General features: G+C 32.4%; 1 protein-coding gene and 1 non-coding gene across 14 annotated transcripts in view; both read right to left on the bottom strand.

Annotated features, from left to right (window-relative positions):
* MIPOL1 (mirror-image polydactyly 1) overlaps positions 1–20,051 on the bottom strand; it is a 357,607-nt gene that overhangs the window by 280,196 nt on the left and 57,360 nt on the right. For 11 of the 13 annotated variants that reach the window (XR_008957207.1, XR_008957208.1, XR_008957210.1 and 8 more), the window contains exons 2-3: positions 14,911–15,049; positions 14,243–14,321 (exon numbers count right to left, since the gene is read on the bottom strand). Coding sequence is in view for 7 of the 13 variants with exons in the window: in XM_057306423.1 (XP_057162406.1) it covers positions 14,243–14,261 (19 nt within the window). In the remaining 6 variants the exon portion in view is untranslated. Of the gene's footprint in view, positions 1–14,242; positions 14,322–14,910; positions 15,050–17,680; positions 17,737–20,051 lie in introns of all 13 variants that reach the window. The other 2 variants (XM_057306421.1, XM_048220508.2) reach the window with 1 other exon arrangement.
* On the bottom strand, positions 6,573–6,727 carry LOC113266241 (small nucleolar RNA SNORA62/SNORA6 family). The gene has a single exon (XR_003320327.1). It is a non-coding gene; the product is annotated as a small nucleolar RNA SNORA62/SNORA6 family (small nucleolar RNA).

Below are 20,051 nucleotides of genomic sequence, written 5' to 3'. Positions count from 1 at the left end.
TTGCAAAACCAGTACAAAGAATTCCTATATACTGGGTGAAGGCACCCAGATTCACCAGATGTTAACATTTTACTGCATTTTCTTTATTATTCATTCTCTCCAAATCTACCTACCTACCTGTCTATCTACACATGTTATTTTTTTCCATAACATTTGAGAACAAGACACAGGCATGGTGTACTCTGACTTTTCAAGTCAAATTTTAAGATACTGCTTTATCATATTGCATTTTGCCAAGTTTTCTTTACCTTTTTCAAAGCCTGACTTAAATTCAATTTCTGAGTTGGTACTGTCTCCAACCAAGAGAAGATGATAGCATTTAGTGACTCTAACTCAGTTTTCAATTATTTTCTCTGAACTCTCCATCCCAGAAGAAAGACCATATGAAGTGATAATGGGGTGAAGCTACTAAAAGCTTCGGTTGAGCTCTTTGGATTGTCCCATCACCTGAAAAGGCACTGCATATAGAAATAGAAGTATATAAGGCAATACAATGCAACAAAAAGGGAAGTTATAGGTCTGTTTTGCACACCAGTCAATTAGAAAGATAAGATAAATGTTTAAAAGGAAAAAACAATTCAAACTCTTATCTCTAGGCAGATAAAGCTTAAAACTGAAATTATTCTATTAATTCCTCTTTCACATGGTTTAAAATGGAAACTCTATAACCTTCTTTAGTAATCTGCTTCAGTGTTTAATCAAAGTCCTTAACCGTTCCATCATTATGATGAACAGAATAAATACTATATATTTCTCCATATGGCCTTAGAGAATAAATTATTAATCTCCCTTCATACTTCATAATACTCTGAAGTCTTTCTTTCCTAAGAGTTAAATGACAGGGAATTTTTAGAACTATATCAATTCCTTTATTTACTTTATTTGCTCTTCTGTGACCACACTGTATTACTGGACATGAGAATTTGACCACATCAAACCAAATATATTTCCCAATTTTTGCTTTTAATATCTTATGCTATTGCTACCATATCAGCTTATCCTATGGCCATTTGAAAATGATGTTATAGAGGATTACTAATTCCTCAAATTGCTATAGCTAGAGACAGTTTATTCATCTGGGTAAAATGGGTGGATTTCATAAAGATTTGGGGGAATCTTAATACTTAATATATGTGCCTTGGCTACCCACATGTGTTTGAAGACCCTGTGTCACTCTAGTGACTTTCATGCTGTTTCCAATGGACCATCTTCATGATCTAAAAAATTCTCTTAACTTCTGTAGGTATCAGTATTGTCAACTATCTCAACACTAGCATTGCTATTAAATTCTCAATTCCTTAGTCTAGAAAATTAACATTATACCATTTCTTACCCTAGGGAAAAAAGCTTTAGGATCCCCTCTGAGTTCAATTCTCCAGACAGTTGTACATTAGTTAATGTATGATACACTCAGTTAAACTGATGCTACTCAACAAATCAAGACTCATGGCCAAAAATAACTGTTATTTCCCAACTATTACACAGAAGTGACAAGGTGGCTAGAATCAAATAGGGATTCTTAAAGGCTGGGAAATTCTGTTCTGTCTGGCTTTGTAAATAGTTTGTGACAACTGGTATCTGTGTAAACGGATTTGATGGTCCCCTGGGGGGGTCAATACTGTTTACAGAGCTGTTTCTTCAGAGTGGTTGAGCTAGAACTGTCTCTAGGGATCCTACCAGAGTTACTCAGAATAGCAACATGCCAGCTACCTGAGAGCTCAGGGACAGAAAAGAAAAAGGGCAATAGAAATACTATAGGCAAGTACATTCAAATAAATGGATCTCTTGCACCTTCAGATGCGGGTGCTACTTAGGGGCATTTATATCTAAAATGAGCCATAAAGGAGGCAATTTGTTAATGTGTTCTCTGATGCTTGCTCATATAATTGGTCACCACTTCTTTAAACTTTTTTTGGAGGGGAAAGATGATTACTTATACTAAAGCATATGATTTTATAAGTATAAAAAGAACAAAAATCTCACATTTATTGCTTTCTTTTGTATTTTGTCTATTACCACATTATGTAACAGCATCAAAACATGACACATTTTTTGCTACTATATAAGACTGTAAATTTAATATGATGATGTAATTTCTAAGGTAGTCCCATATTTTAAACAAAAGATATTGTCTTTTTTCAACGGTTAAGGATTTCTCTAAGTGAACATTAGTTTTAACATAACCAGAACAACAGTATCAGTTAGTGGGCCCAAATAACTTCTGCCAACTCCTTAAGTAATTTAAGTGTAGGTTATCTGTGTGTGTGTGTGTGTGTGTACAAATACTATTTATTTCCTTTACTAAATAATGCTGTTTCCTTTTTTATGCAGGGAAGGGTTAGTTTTCCACATAGATGCATACATGGGCTTCCCCACCCCCTGCCAAACATAAAAGAAAAAGACATCAGAAACTTGTGCCATATTAGAGTGGTCTCACTTACTATGAGTGTGTACAAGAGAAAAGTTTAGACCTTCCAAGTAGAAAACTGGTATATTTAGATCTTCCAAGCCAAACCACAGTGCATGGACTAAAGACAAACAGCAGGGTTTGAATTCTGGCTCCACCAAATAGCTGTCTGATCTTTAGCAAATTACTTAACCTCATTAACGTCCTTACCAATAAAAGTTCATAATAACAGCACCTATCTCAAAAGGTTGTTATGAAGATTAAATTATTCAAATTATATAGTCTCTTGGAAAAGTGTCAGCACAGAGTACACGCTCAATAAATGTTAGCTATGATTATCACAAAATTCTGCTTGCCAAAAAGCAGAAGATTTTTTTAAAGCAAAAGATTTTTAAATTAAAATATAAGAAGAATAAAAAAATATAATTTAAAATTTCTTATTAAAATATCCAAAGACATGGATATAAAAATAAATACAATGCTAGCTCATTCAATGAGAAACATACAATAAAGAGAAATTATTTAATGAGGTTAAAACTTGTAGTTAACACATAATGGTTTAATAAAGCACATATCAGATTACAAAACTAGTAAGTTACAGAAGTAATAGGACTTCAAAATTTAGAAATCCAGACACTAGGAAAAGATCCTGAAAGAAATTCATTGCACAGAAAGAAAATTTAATAGTATATTTCTGTAGATTCAATTCCATAGCGAGAAAACAAGAAATTTAAATAGCCTGTTTCTGCAACAGAATTTAAGCCTTCACTATCCTGGCACGATATTAGATATAATCAGGACTATAGTTAGTAGTGCACAGGCACTTATCCTTCAGAGATTCTAAATTGGGAGTCACAAGAAATTAGGTAACTTCTGGATCTCTGGCTTAAAAAAATGCAAACTTGCCACTTGGATACTGTATACTCTCTCAGGTTTTAATACATTTTGGCTTGAACAGCAATAAGAAGAAAAAAGAAAGAACTATAACTTTCATTTTCATTGGTCTACAAATACATTGCCCACATTTCAAGTGCTCACAGCCACACATAGCCAGTGGCTACCATGTTGGAAAGCACAGATACAAAGTCTTACATAGTTCTAATAAAGGCGTAATATATATAATGAGGAGAAGTCAAAAATATATCAGGGGCAGAGGCAGAATATAGCTATCGGATATTGAAGTAAGATTTTATAAAGGTTTATAAAGTTGGAAAATCATGAAACGTACCAATATCACATAATTTATTCACTTGCACATGAAGGTTCAACATTCAAAATAAACTACATCTTTTACATTCCTATACATGGTTGCATATTTAGAACACCATATCAAAAAGAAGTGGTGAGGTTATTTCATCTTTGATTAAGACAAATGATGACTTATTGTACTATATTTCAAATTATCTACTGGCTAGACATGAAAATTATTTTACTGGAATTTTGTTATTTGTTTTATTATGAAAAATCTATTTTAAGAGGTGGTACTACACCAAATTTTAAAAAGTGTTTGCTTTACCAAGTTAAATAGTCAGGAACATATCAATATTCATTCTATTGGGGAAGAGATCAGATTTCTGTGTAAGAACTAAGTTCTATTATAATGTTTCAGATTCTAAATTTTAACATCCTTCACTGTATGAAGACCATGAACACAGTATAACAGTGTAATCTCCTAAAGCTTAGGCTACCTAATTAACTCATGAACATATCACATAAATTAAAGCTCTGTAAAACTTATATCATCCTATTTAAACCATTACAAATATTATCTAGGTTGAAATAATTGTGAAAACTGTCCTAAAATTTTATTAACTAACATGAGCAGTCTTTCTTTCTTTTTTGCCTCAGGGATATGAATTATTTGGCTACCTACTATACATTTCTAACCCTTTCGGCCTTTCTCAATTTGTGTTAAATAATTTATATAAAGTAATTAAAAATATGAACAAACTAGGTTAGGTCTTAAATTTCCACAACTGCAAGTAAAACAGATTTCATAATTATCTATTTTTTGTTTGTTAAGTATGAACACATACCGACTGTCCATGAATTCAACAATTTCATAGATCACTTACGGACCCTAACTTTTCCAATAATAAATATAAAGAGAAAAAAACAGATTTTCTTCATTTGTGCCTTTCATTTTATTTAAGAGCAGTTTTAGATTTGAAAAACAAAACAGAAGAATCACCAGTCAGACACTAAGTGGAAATCACTGAAACACAATGTTAGTTCTAATGGATGGATGATTGTGTTTGGTCTTTTGAAACTTTGAAGTATAGGTAAGTCTTGATCACACAAATTAATAAATCCTAAAGCTGGAGTTAACAATAACCATTACACCCAAATTCTGCAGCTTAGCCCAGCCAATTTTTCAAAAGGTCAGGTTGTGAACTGGAGAAGATCAGGGAGGTCCACCGCATAGCTTTGTTGCCAGGCATCTCTCGTCTGGATTGTTGCAGGCATTTATTAGTATTCGTCAGCAGACTCAACAGAGCAAACAAGAAATTCAAGCACGAATAATAAAATGAAATGCTGCTATATAACCCTTTGTCATTCAGCAAATATGGGACTTTTTAGCTACATTGTTCCTAAACCTGGGTTACTACTTTAATTTTTCTCCACAGTGCTGACTGAATGAGTATGCATGTGTGTTAAATGCAGAGCTCCCCTAACAACTGCAGGACTGCCATTTAATCTGTTGGTAGATGGACCATTTCCTGTGGGAACCCTAGCTATGATTTCCAGATCCACCAAATAAATCTCAGATTAAGATTCCAAATGAAACCTGCCTTTGGCAGATAAAAAATGTCAAGATGGATATAAACAGTAAAATTATAAATTATCTAGGTGTTGCATGACAAACCAATGTTCAATTTTTTTTGTTGACATGTGCCCAGATATCAAAACTATATGAGACATTCATCAAATGTCACACTTTCATAATATTGGAGGCATCATTAAAACTGTTTGACTAAGGACCTCAAAGTGTTTAAGCAGTAGCTCAAAAGTATATTTGTGCAAAGTAGAAGAATAAATTTACATATCAGCAGCAGCTCATAAGGGATGGGTAAATATTCTGTTTATCTCTCATTGTAATTCAGGTTACTTTAAATACAAGGTTTTAGGAAATCATTATACTCTATATGGCATCATTACATAACTTTCTATGCAAATGATGTGTGTTTTATTCAAATTTACCATTTGTTTCTCCAGGAAAAAAAAAAAAAACAACAAAAGCATAAAACGAAAAGGTAGGGACTCCCATTTCATCAATCAACCATGACTACTATACTCTGCCTTGTTAGTAATACTACAGTATCATCAGCCCCATATTAGAGTTAACATTTGTGAACTTTAAAAAAAAAGCACTAAATATCTGAGGAAAAAAAAAAAAAAAAAAGCCTGAGAAAAGTAAAAAAAAAAAAATTATGTTTTCATTTCAAATGACCTGGGGAAGAGGAAGGGACTTAAAAAAAAAAAAAAAAAGGTAATAAAAGACCAATACAGAACATCTTAGAGAGCAAATAGCCTGTTAAAAATGCAAAGGAAGTCTCTACTGCATTCTCAGGAGATCAAGTATTGGTTTTTGAATGAAAATTTTTGTTTTGTCTTTGGTCTTCTTACCTGGACTAATGCAGCCTTGTGCTGGTCTTAAATTCTATACTGGTTGACCATAATATACGGGCCCTGAAGACTTCTAAAAGGAAATAATCAGATTTGCGGAACTGAAATCATTACTTTAACTTTAAAAACTTAAAAATGATTGTGTAAAAAGCTTCGGTGACTCCAAAATTGCAGCATTTGACTTTTTAAAAAAAATTCAAAAACATTTAATCTACTTAAAATAGGAATTCTTTCTAATTATAAATTCTTTACACTTAATCTGTGGAAAGAATCCAGAATACCCTGCAACCCATATTCCAAATGCTTATACACAAGCCTGAATCCTTAAAGATTTATGTATTTGTTCTATCTTTCCTACTATATTTCCCCTAATACATGTTGGTTCAAGAAAACTAATGCTAAATAAACCCAACCTATCCTAATCTGATCAATATTAATCTGAAATTTTTGAACAGGCAGGGAGAAATGAAAAAGATAAATAGGGTTTATCGTGCTTAATTTTTCTTTTTTTTCTTTTTTCTTTCCTTCCTCCCTTTATACTTGTAGCAAGAATTACTATCAAACTCTACTCATTGGGCCAGAGACCCTTGTGGTATTAGCGAAAGACTTGCCCCTCATGTAGCACACTACCTACACTTGCCAGTTCATCGGTCAGCCAGAGGCCTCAAACTCCAAGCTCTAATAACGTGCATGTGCTTAATTTTGATTATATTTCTATACTAAAATCGCTCAAAATCAATAAGCATTGCTATGTTTTGGCATATGTCAAATTACCCTAGGTACAGCCAGTGAAACTGCATTAAAAAAGAGAATTTAATTTTAAAAATACTTAATTAGCAAAAACTAACATATTCAGTATCTATTCAACAAGTATAATTTTATCAACATGAACTGATCATTTTTAACTTTTCACCCACTAGCACCATCCTGATTTTAAAGTACCAAAAAGTTTCCATATGTGAAGCCTAGACTTTCTCAAAAATTAAAAATGGAAGTCAAATTGGATTTTTAAAAATAATTACTTTTAATTTACGTCTATCAGCACAATTTTACTTTTTGGCAAAGAATAACTGAATTTACCCCAAAGCTACAAATTAGAATATTTTTAATTCAGTCATTTAGACTATGAAATTGCAAAATTTTGTAGTCTGATTTGTTTCCTTTTTCATATTCCCTAAGAAAAACAAAAAACACAAAAGGCAAAAACACAAAGAAAAACTGCATGAACTCCCCAAAAGATAATAATGTCCTACATGTTAGGTTGTTCTGAATTACACACACACACACACACACACACACACACACACACACAGAGTTGGAGTATTTAGTGACCCCCCCATTTTTTTATTCAATTACCAGATTTATTGATAACCAAACTAGTGAGTAAATGTAGTCACATCAGTCCTACTCTATAAACAGCCAGTAAACCTAGACAGACTGTGTAAATGGCTATAATTTCACTCTATACACCAATGTATATTGATTCAGATCTTCAAAATCAACAAAATGCCAATGCACACTCAGGACTTTATAATAAATCACACAAAAGGTGAAAAATATAGCCACTATGGAGACCACAATGGTTATCTTAAATATGATAAGCTGAAATCCTAATTTCTAAAAAAAAAATTAAAGATTCAATAAGATTGTATTAAGATTTGTGTTGTAACTATGTGTTCCAGGAAGTGTTCTAGCATCAAAGGGCCATAACCAGAAATCAATGAGGATTTTTATCAAAGACCTCAGAATCTTAAGAATGGAGAATTTAAAACAAAGCAAAAAGTTTTGAAAAATTCAGGTATTCTTTTCTATTTCAAAAAACATATTCATATTTTCATGGCCACAAATAAATTTGACAGAACTTACACATAAAAGTAGAGTTGGATTTCCTTAAATCAAAGAAATAGTCACAAGTTGTACAAAGAGAGGATCATACCAATAGTATAGAAATAATGGGGGAGAATAAAACTTATTTTAAAAAAAAGAAATTTACCAGTTGTTGTGCTTATTCTTTTTAATAATTATCATTTTTTAAAAAGAAGAACCAAAAGTGTAGTGAGAATTCCACCTGAAGGGTATAGCCTGAACTGATTTAAAACACTCGAATAAAAACAATAAAAGAAGGTGAGTCTATTATTCTGCAAACTTTTTCCCTTATTCAGAATTTATAGGTAGGTTCATCAATTGTAGCAAATGTTACTATAGTGGGGATGTTGATGGTGGGAAAGGTGTGTGTGTGTGTGTGTGTGTGTGTGTGTGTGTGTGTGTGTTGGGGGGGGGTGAAGGAGTAGGGGGTATAGTGGGAACCCTGCACTTACCTCTCAATTTTGTGGTGAACCTAAAACTTTTCTACAAAATAAAGTTTATTTAAAAATGCCAAAAAATAAAGGAAAAAAATACAATTTATGGCATAAATTCACAAATGTGAATTATTCATATCAGAAACAATGAATCTCAAAACACAGTTCATAAACTTCATAACCAGTTAGAAAACTTAAATTGCCCTTTTAAACATTTTTTTTTTCATTCCATTTTTCAACTGAGGACAACAGTAGTAAATGGACTCATTCATAACAAACTTAAAAATAAAGACACAAAGAATCCCATTTATTTTAATAAAGTTATTTAAAATAAGAGAAATCTATTTTTTATGAAAGAGTATAGCGTCAATCATTCTTTTAAGAGTAGCCTTAGCATTTCCTCTGTAAATGAATCAATCCTTGTTGACCAGCTGCCAGTAGTCCTAAAAACACTCTTTCAAATATTCTAGATGGTCATGTGTGAGAAGCTACCACTGCTCTAGTAAGTTAGGGCCTATAGAGATAAATAGTAAATTTAATCAGACTGAGGACATGTTCTTTTTTAACCCTTCTATGGCATCTGGAAAATAAAAAATGCATTTTTAAATTCACACTTGCCAAAAGGAAATGAAAGGCATATTGTGTGGTGCCACTAGTCTGAAGATTTTTATTGCAACTGGGATTTCAATACAGACAAAATTAGATTCTACCCTAAATGAACATAATTGATTTTATATTCTAACAAATATAAACATACCGAATACAAACTACGCTACTTTGAAAAACTCAAGTTTCTAATGGTATTGTGAACATTATATTTGAAAAGAATATTTTTATAAAACTAACAATGACCATTTCAAATACTGTTGTTTCTGTTTCTTAATAGTTTTGGAAATTTTAATAGACCTACCTTTCTCAGCTGGGTAGAATAACAATGACAACAACTACCATCATTTATATTTAGGTCCTGTAAAATATGTTAACAATCCTTTTTTTCTTTTTTCTTTTTTTAAAGCATCTGTAAAAAAACCATTATCACTACCACACTAGTGAAAGTAATTACTCTAGTATGTGAAATACAGATTATATAAATTCATCTCCTTTTTCAGGTGTTGTAGTAGGGTTTTTACATACACAATCCCTAATCTTCAAAACAGTCCTAAAGAATTATCTCCCTATTCCATACACAAGAAAACTCAGGCTTAAAATTATGAAATTTGTGCCCAAGTCCAGGTAGGTAGTAAGTGGAAGATCAAAAACCTGACACCCAGGTCTATCTAGCTCAAAACCTGTGTTCTACTTTAACATTTTACTGAAATTATTAAATGCACTGGTTCTCCAGTAAAATTTACCTTCTGCTATGAAACAAAAACATGGTGTAATACTTTTTAAGGAAAATATACCATTACTTAATAGAAAGCCAATTATTAAATACAATTCAAGTCCTATAACTTAACAGGGAGTGATTATCTAGATTTCAAAATGCTGAATTTCAAGCAGTGTCTAATCATAATGCCCAGGAATCTGTTTTTTTCCCTAACAGCTATTTTGTTGGTAGAAATGGATGGCCATTCCATCCAACTCACCATTTCCTTCTTCTCTGCTTTAAAAAGAAACTTTATGAAAATGATGTGAGATTCCACACTCCTATTTTAGTCACAATGATCAGACATTTAAAAGCATGCTAGATGTTTTTCTATAGTATTTCTAAAGATGTCTCCCCTTATAAAATGCTTGCAAATCATGCAATAGTTTTAGATATAATTCAATTACAGAAAAACAGATGGACAAAAGGTAAAAAGAACACATACTTTGTGAAAAGACAGAAAGATAGATGAACCAATAATAAAAGAGGCTGATGGTGGCACACAGGTTCCAAATGCCAAGCAAAAATAAACAGTATTCCGACTCAATAAGAAACTAACAAATCACTGACAAGTTACCTTTTGTTGGGTTTTAGTTATTTATTTTGCTTAGTAGAAAAACCATCAGAATCATGGTTATAAAAGATAATTGTTAGTCTAATTCTAAAGTAAAGAGGACAGCTGCTTTTTTCTTAAATTCAATAAGTTAAGATTTTTAAAATATTTGCTAGTCTCCAGTAAACTACAATATGAAAGGACTCGAAGGGCTTCTAGCAGTGGTTTTTCATTTCAAGTTTCAAATGAGTACAGTGATTTAGAATCATGTTCGCTTTGTAAGCTTAAAAGAAAATAGTTTAAAAACACCTGATTCATATCTAAATTGAGATAATATACGTAAGTAAAAATAACTACTCCGTGTATAAACTACATGTTAAATACAATTCCCTAAAATAGTAAACCTAAAACTCATATTGAAGAAACTTGTAAAATTCAAAGGCTTTTGTTTGGAGCGTCTTTAAGCTGTATGATTCTTACCATTTCTTGCCTTCATTTGGTAAGAAATATTTAGAATACAGTAGACTTAATATTTAATTTGGGTAGGCACAGTAACCTTTTTTAACCTTTCTTAGGGAACACTGACCCCTAAAGGTTCTAAATTTAAATAGGTTTCACCATATTCTAAATTTAAACGGTGTCTGGATGTCATTTTTCTCTATATTATTGTAGGTATGTATGAGTATGGCAGACATGTTTGTTTATAAATTTGTAAGCTATTTTCAGTGTACTGTTGTGCACTATAAATAAACAACTAAACCATGTGTCTGCTAATGTAATAAAAACCATCAAAATTTAATAATATTCAGAAATTTATCATACTATTGCAAAAAATTACAGAGACTTCTGACCCTCGTGCCTTTTTTCTTACATAGTTAAGTAAATAAGTAAATGCTTAAAAGGACTTAACAACCAATCACATAACAACTCACTCTGGGGGGCTAACTTTACATACATCTTCTGATTATAACATTTTATTTTTTTCTGAAAAAGCAGAAACAAGAAAAACCCTAACAAACAGAAAGTTTTCACAAAAGGGCAAAACGTTATTTACTTCTTAAGAAACCAGAGGATGTTACCAATGCTCACTTGGCAACACATGCTGATTCACTCACATATTGCTTCCGACAACTTCAAATGTCCTTCACTTAGAGTAAAAATAACTCTTCAAGAAACCTGGACATGTTTTGTAGATGCTCTCACCGGTCCTACCTACCAACCACAGCTTTACATTTTCTAAACTGTCAATAATGACAAAAACAAAAAAAAGTAAATTGTTATATCTGTTCACATTATATACCTCATCAACTCAGACTTCAAGTACTTCAGCAATGTTTCTACAATAAAGCTAGGAAAAGAAGAGCCACGTTAGCACTCTTTGTAATAAAATGTGTAAGGTGACACAAAGGCAGGTCTGTGTAATACAAGTTTTTAGTTAGCTCCATTTCTTAAAAAAATAAGTAAAATAATATTAAATAACTAATCGCCCAAGCAGACTATGAATATTAGTTTAAGACAGAGCTTTGAAGAAATTTGTGCTTTAAGATAAATTCTGCGAACCTTGATGTCAAGGCAATGACCATGCGAGATTTTAAACATATCAATTATATCTCAAAACTCAAAAGATACAGTACATTTACCTATTTAATTTTAGTTCTCAATAATGTTTCCTTAACAGGCCCTTATATAAAGGAATGTCTTATTCCTATTTCTGACTAAAAAAAAAAAAAAAAAAAGAAAAAGCCTGTAAGAATGCAAATTTTCTTAATGATGTTTCAGTCACGTCTATCGTGGTCTGTGCCTTCTGCAAACTATTTATGCATCTATGTCTTTAGCCCTAAAACCTTCCTTCTGTAAGTGTCCTAGAACTTCAGCAGCTCCCTTCCTTAACTTCTTTCCTGGTTATTCTATACTTATGAGAAGTATTTCCTCCACAGCCTGCAGCTTTAGATATATTAAAAATAATTCCTTTGGTTCCGTAGAGATCCTTTTGTCTATAATTTGAACAACATGACTTCCACAGCAATGTGACCTCTGACTAGGGAACATAAATAACAGGGGCATCATTATTTACTTCTCTTTTCTTATTATTTTACATAAATTGAGTAAAACTGCTTTGAGCCCTTGAAAAGAAGAATGTTTCTTGTTTATTTGCATAAATGAATAAAAACAGCTACAAAAAATTAGTTCCCAGCTTCACACCAGTACAAACTTGAATATAAAGAAAGCGGATGGAAATTAAGTGTCATAAAGCCCATTCACTAAAACCATAAACGTTGAATTAAATACCTATAACTACCTTACTCGGATATTACTTGCTATTACTTTGTACACAATTCAATTAGTTACCTGGATTCTAAACTCATAACAAGCAGCCTAAAATCACAGTTTAGAAGAGAAAGCTTGCTAATGCTAAAAAAAATTTATAACAGTATGGAAATCAAAAGAAACGCAGAAATCAGAAAAAAGTATACTCAGAAAGCAAAGCATCTTCCTATAATTCAAAAGAATGTGTAACTGTTAATTTATTTAATACAATGATGATAGAACAGTACCCCAAAATGGCCTTTGACCTTCTGAAAAAGGTAACCATGTGGTTGATATATGGTGGAAGAAGAACCCTGTTGGGGGAGGGGGAATCAAAAAAGGGAGAGATGTGTGCAATGTTTTGGTCATAATCTATTACTTTAAATATAAAATTTAGAGGAAATAAAAACAATGCACTCAGAGATTTAAGCCTTCAACTATTTGCAACACTATATTCAGAATGATTAGTTTCCCAGGGATTCCAGACCTGCATCATTTTATTTTAAGAGACCTCAATGAAAAAACCTAACATTTTTTAAACCTCTCTCTTTATGGCTCTCTGTATCTTGCTCTATAGGGAGATAGATGTGCCCTACCTGCCTGCCTGCCTGCTGACCTACGTGTGTGTGTGTCTGTCTGTCTATCTATCTATCTATCTATCTATCTATCTATCATCTATCTATCTATCTATCATCTATCTATCGTCTCTCTCTGCTGTTCAAGCCACCTCTCAGTCTGTGTGTCTTTTAAACTGTGTTTCCATCCCTGGCTGTTCTCTCCCTTTGCCTGTGCATCTTTTTCTGCCTCTCTCCTTATCTGGGATTCTGTCTTCATGTCTCTCTCTGTCTCTATCTGGGAGTGTCTTTCTCTGTCTCCACCTGCACATCTCTGTGTGTCTCTGTCACTCTACCTCTGGCCCCCTCTGCCTCCATCTCTCTGCGCATGTCTCTTTCTGAGTGCATCTTTTGGTATGCACCTGTCTCCACATATGTCTCTGTGTCCGAATGTGTCTTGGTCTGTTTCCCTGAGTGCATCTGTCTCTCTCCACGCATATGTGTGTCTCTCTCCCTCTGTGTATATCTTCTATTTTCTTTCACTGTGTGTCTTCTTCCCTGTGTGTGTATGTATGTTTTTCCCTGTCTCTCTCCCTGCATGTCTCTGTCTCTTTCTACCGTGTTCTTTTACTCTATCTTCCTCTATGCATCTCAGTGTGTATGTATCCATTTGTGTGTGTCTTTCCCCGTCTGTATGCTTCCACATGTGTGTGCTTCCACATGTGTGTCTGTGCCTCCCTCTTTGGCTTTCGTATCTCCCTCCCTGTGTCTGTGTCTCTCTTTGTTTGTGTTTCTTTCTCTGAGTGTGGCCCTCTGTAAGCATTTCTCTCCCATTCTCTCAATCTCCTCTCTTGATCACTTTTTGTGTATGTGTGTTTCTTTCTCTCTCCCTCCGTCTGTTTCCCTTTTTTTCTCAGTATCTCTTCCTCTGTGTGTTTCTCTTTCTCTGTGTCTTTGTGTCTCTTTTGCAGTATGTGGGTCTCTTTGTGTGTGCCTCCTTCTTTGTACGTGTGCGTGTGCGCTTGTCTGCCTCCATCTAATATATTGGTTAGAACAAACACACTTCATTCAGTGCCTTGAACTAGCACAACACCTGGGGTTTGGTATTAATACCTTAAAAGTCCTTACCTTTTGACCAGTCCTCCATTTGTACTTCTGTTCTTGTTTGCTCTGGCAATGTCTCTGGCTTTTGCTCCAAGATTTGAAGCTAAAATAAAGCCAACTCTAGATAAATAAACTTAAAACAATATATCAGAACACACCTAAACCTTACCTTTGTTTAACAGAGAATTTACAGGATAAATGGTTTTCTAAAACATTTATAATGGGACTATTAACTGTATATTTCAACAGGTGAAATTAAATCTTTTTTCTCAGAGAAAGGTTCTTTCTTTCACACTTACATTTTAGTAAATACAGTTCAGGTTAAGCTTCTAGACATTCTTGCTCCTTTGGTTAGAGAACCATTTATTTTATTTAACTTAAGTTTTTTTCTAACTCCACCAATTTAAGAAAAATAAAATTTGCACTCTATATGTCATAAACTTTATACCAAAAATTTCAAATTTATTGATTTGAATTTATGATGTATATTTTCATATAAAACATTTTATACTTGTAAAAATAATTTAAGAATCCTATTTATTTTTTAAAAAAAACATAATGACTATTATTAACTTATGGAATTATTGATATTTGTCTTGCATTTGTTTTCATAATAAACATGACAAAAGCTATGCAAGGGTTTTTTTTTTTCCCCTTGGCATGCTTTTTAAGGAGAATAAAATCTGATTTACCTCACAGCTAGAACTCTGCGTTCTTTTAAAAAGTCTTCAAATAAAGCTGTAGTAAGCTTCTCCTTTTCCAATTTTCTCTAAATATGTTGATCTGGAGTTGGCAATCTTTTTCTAAGTTCCTCATTTACTTTTGGATTAGCTGAAAATATAGGAAGTTATTAATATCAAAGAAATATGTCCCAGTCAATGAAGCCATTTCCCTACATATTGCCCAAAAAGGTTAATAATAATTGCAGTCTTTTAATAAGAGATTCATATAGCAAGACATGTAGAAAATACAGTCTTTAATAACCTCTGGAGTATTTTAAAACATGTCTTACAGGCCTTAATGTGCTTAGTAATATACTATTTAAAACCATAATTTTATCCCTCTGCAATATACAGTCACTCTTCCTCATCATTTACCCAGCTAATGAATGCCAGCAATTAGTAAAATGTAATCCCATTGCACAATCATTTTAATGCTTTTAGCACTCAGAAAAGTAAACACCAAATTAATACTGCTCAAGCCATATCAGATCCTAGTTGGAAGCAAGCAATTATAGTTCAGCTCCTCAGGTGTAATTAAATGATTGAAATGATTTAGTTCCATAAATGCAAGTTAATTCATAAGCAAGCAACAAATATACTGGGAGTAATTACAAGAAACATTGACAGTCTAAGCAGGGCTAATTCTTTTATGAGTCTGATATAGTAAAATGCTGCCCTCTCCTGGGCATGTAAGTGAATATCTATCTCAGAGCCAAAAAACAAAACAAAAACCACTACCCCCAAACCTAACTTCTAAAAACCTACTAGAAAAAATAATAATAACCAATGTATCAATTTGATTTCATTCCTCATACAGAAAAATTAACATATAGCTTATACTGTGATCATTTCTACACACCTGATTAATGCTTTTTCTAACCAAACTCTGAATATGAGTCCCAAAACATACCAGGCAATTTCTACTATGTTTAATGAAACAAAATCACTCATATATAACACTGACAGACTACAAGTGAAACTTCTGGTACCCGTCTGGACTGCCAGGCCAATGCCTATATTCTCTAACTGGTAAACCCTAAGTGGACTGTTACAGATAATAACTATGCTTTTTATAAGTACTAAAATTTTCGTGAAAAATAATCTGAAAAAAATAAAACACAATACTCTGTTATTGTAATTATACATAATGGTCTAAAATTAATTGTTTTTAATGAATGTTAGTGATAAAATAAAAACTAGATCGCTGGTATAATGTCATTATAAGTACATTTGAAAACATAAAGAGTAACAGGTGGTACACCAAATAAAAGGCATTCCAGTTTTACTTAACACCATTCCCAACTTCTTACTTCCTTAGGTAAAATTCAGAACAAATTGACTCGTATATCACTCAGATGGGTCTTAACTAAACTTCTCACACTAAACTTTGAGAAGCTTATTTATTATACATTTAAGTTATGCTATAATCAACAAATCTGTGTTAACACATAAATACTGGAATCACTAAACCCAATCAGAATCATCCCTTTGTCTATAAAATTGAATATATTCTCAGATATTACCAATAGCACAAGAAATGCTTAATTCTCCAATAAATGCAAACAAGACCTGCAGAGGATAATGTTTAACACTACTAATATTTTTGTGGAGGGGGAAGCATTATTGCTCTTCTAAGACTCTCTCGAATGTGTTAAAATAACCATATTCTAAGTCACATCCTACCTAAACTATAAAAATAAAATAAACCAAAATATTAAAAAGTCCTGCCACTAAGTTTAAAATGTACAGCACATTTGCTTTGCCCTTGATGTCACAGTCTTATTTTTCAATTCATATCTTGTACACTGTAAGTTAATTGCTTTTGGAAAGTACTTATTATTCATGTAAAAATTAATGTGCCAATGTGTTTAAATCCTCTTAAATGACCATTCATGCATCCTTCTTCTTTAAGTACCAATGAAATCTGTCAAAAGACATCAATGCAAAATGGTCTTAAAGAAAGTTCTAATAGAGATTTTTTTCTGCTAACACAAGATTTTCATATTCACCAACTTTACTTAAATTCCATTAATTTTTTAAGCTACTTTTAATAAATTCACCAAGTAAAATTTTTAGGCCCCATAGTCTGTCATTTGTGTTCCAGCTGACATTATGAATATTAATAACAGTGTTATCCTGATTAAATAGGCTTCATATGAAATCCCTGTGAATCCTATAGCTCAGACATCTCATTTTTCCAACTCTTTATGAATTTGGATTCAGACATTAAACTGGAAAAATCTTAAAAAACAGATTTAATGGCACATTTGCATATTGTCAAGCAAAAATTAGATGTTCTAATAATTCAAATAATTACAACTTATATATCTACATATCGTAAAAGGAATAGAAGATTTCTGTAAACATGTAACATATTTTATACTACTATTCATTTTAAGATAAAAGATAAGACTAATAAAATAGTAATTCCTTTCCTTACACTCACCTTAAAGATCTGGTATCAAGAACTTGTCTTAATTAAAAATTATATATTCATGTTAAAACTAGCTGGATGACTTTACAGTAGACACCAGATAAATTAGCCTCCTTAATCAAAATACTAACTTATTATACAGACAAAATATAAGTTGATTGCTTTATCATTAATAATGTATACCAGGTTCAAGTAGCAAAATAAAATCGATTTCCAAATAAAGTTTATTTATAAGTTTTGCTGGAAAAGATAACCTACGTTAAAAAAAAATTTTAAAAAAACTTTAACATAATAGATAGAACATACCACATTAGCATCTTTTAAATTAAGATCTTCTCCATCGCAGATTCCTAGCCTCATTCCTTCAAGTTGTTTTTAATTTTCAAAGGAAATGGTAATACGTAGAAAAAAGGAAAAATAAATAATAATTAAGGAAACCTCATACCCTCTTCTCTCTCTAGGTACATGGGAATCTGAATGTATCTGCCAAAATTTCCTACCTTTAACCTGTCAAAAAAATAAAGATTGAAAAAATTTAAACAAACATCTCTATGATCTCAAATATGACTTGACTCTTTGTTTACTCAAGCAGTAAAACACCTCATGAAACAAAATGTGTTCTTTGACCAGTTGAAAATTTCTAATCTGCCTAAAACATTGTAAGTGATTCTGATATTTCTCCTTTAAAATTAAAACAATGCCTTTTTGATAGAGAGGCATTTTATTTAAATATGGGATTCACCAATGTTAACAATACCCAGGATTTTTAAAAACTTATTTTAAATAGATGTCCTTCCTGCCTTCTTTCACAAAAGACACATTATAGCAAAGGTTTTTGACTGACTTTGGTTAATGGCATTTTTTTCATAACACATCTTTTAATTTAATCACAAATTTTTGTAAACTGAATCCAAGAGTGTCAAACTAGGAATCATTTGTAATACTGCCTCATACCCAATAATAAACTAAAAAACTCTGAATTTTCTATTTGCTAGTTGTGAAAGTAGAGATAATTTCTGCATTGAAATGATGTCATTAAAAGGCAAAAGGAGAGGACTGTACTTCTGAGAGCCAAATATTTTATCACATAACTCAACACACACAATATATGAATATGTTCCACTACTGGATTTTCATCTTATTAGACAAAAGTCTCTCAAACATTCACAGTTCCCTGCGCATTCTCTTCCAAAAAAAATTCCTTTCACTCACTGTGCCTCATGTCACGGCCCATTCCCTACCAAGCTCTAGATAGCCCAAGTTCTTCAGAGCCAGGGAAAGCATGAAGAGGTTTTGGGAGAAAGGATAAGGGATAAAAGAGGTCCCATTCCATAGCTATCGAAATGTAAAATGCACATACTATTTAACTTCTCAGTTTTACTACTAAAAGTATTTAGAAAAACATGTAAAATATATTTTTATGTACAAAGACACTCACTGAAACAGTTTTATTTGTAAGAGAAAATACACTCTAGTCATACCAGATTTCTTTTTGGTCCTTGAACTTACCAAGCTTATTCTTGCCTTGCAGCTTTTATACTTACTAGTTCCTCTGCCTAGAATTCTCTTCTCTAGCTCTCTAAACTATTTTTCTCATCATTTATTCTGTTCATCTGTCTTTATTTCATTTGCCTGGATCCTACCTAAAGTAGAAACTCCTGTCTCATCATATTACCTATGCTACTGCCTTCATGAAACTAATTTTGTTTAGGTTTCATTTCATTGTTTTTTATATATATCAACTATGTATATGTCAGTTACATGCAAGCAGAGCCCAGGATTTATTCCTTCATCTGCATTCTTAGAAGGTGTTGGCATACAGTAAGTACTCAGTATATATTTGATGAACAGACAGGTGGATGGATGGATAGATGGATGGATCAATGACTAGCAGAAAACAGAGTTAACATAAATGTTCATCAACAAAAAACTGGTAATATAAAATGTGATATAATCATAAAACAAATCTATAAAGTCTGTACCATATAAAGATTTTTATAAAGATTTTTCAACAAGCATTTGTTAAGCACTTATATATTATGTGTCAGACATTATTCTAGGAGATAGATATAAAATGATGAATAAGACAAATAAATTTCCTACCCAAAATATGTCTTTAGCCAAAACAATGCAGGCACAAAACATACATACAGTAAAATAGAGAGAAATGTAAAATTATACTTACATATGCATACATGCTTGAAAAGGCATAGAAAATACACAGGAAATTATTACCAGTGCTTACCCTGAAAAAAGGACCTAAGAGCTGAGGTGGGGAGACTGAGGAATGAGAGAAGGAAGTATTTTATTTCATTTTATATCTATCTGTATAATTTTATTTTTTTAACATGTGCATGTATTATTTTTAACTTAATAAATATTTATTAATAACCTTTGAATTGAACAGGAAACTTTAGATTTTTTTTTTTTATTTATTTATGTGACAGAGATAGAGAGAGCCAGCGAGAGAGGGAACACAAGCAGGGGGAGTGGGAGAGGAAGAAGCAGGCTCATAGCAGAGTAGCCTGATGTGGGGCTCGATCCCATAACGCCGGGATCACGCCCTGATCCGAAGGCAGACGCTTAACCACTGTGCCACCCAGGCGCCCCTGAACAGGAAACTTTAAAACTACTTGTAACTATTATACCTGAAAGATCTAAAATGAATAAAGAACAA

This window comes from Ursus arctos, unplaced genomic scaffold (genome assembly GCF_023065955.2).
Source record: "Ursus arctos isolate Adak ecotype North America unplaced genomic scaffold, UrsArc2.0 scaffold_37, whole genome shotgun sequence".
Taxonomy (NCBI): Eukaryota; Metazoa; Chordata; class Mammalia; order Carnivora; family Ursidae; genus Ursus; species Ursus arctos.
The sequence above is the reverse complement of the archived record's forward strand: the minus strand, read 5'-3'. Positions and strand labels throughout refer to the sequence as shown.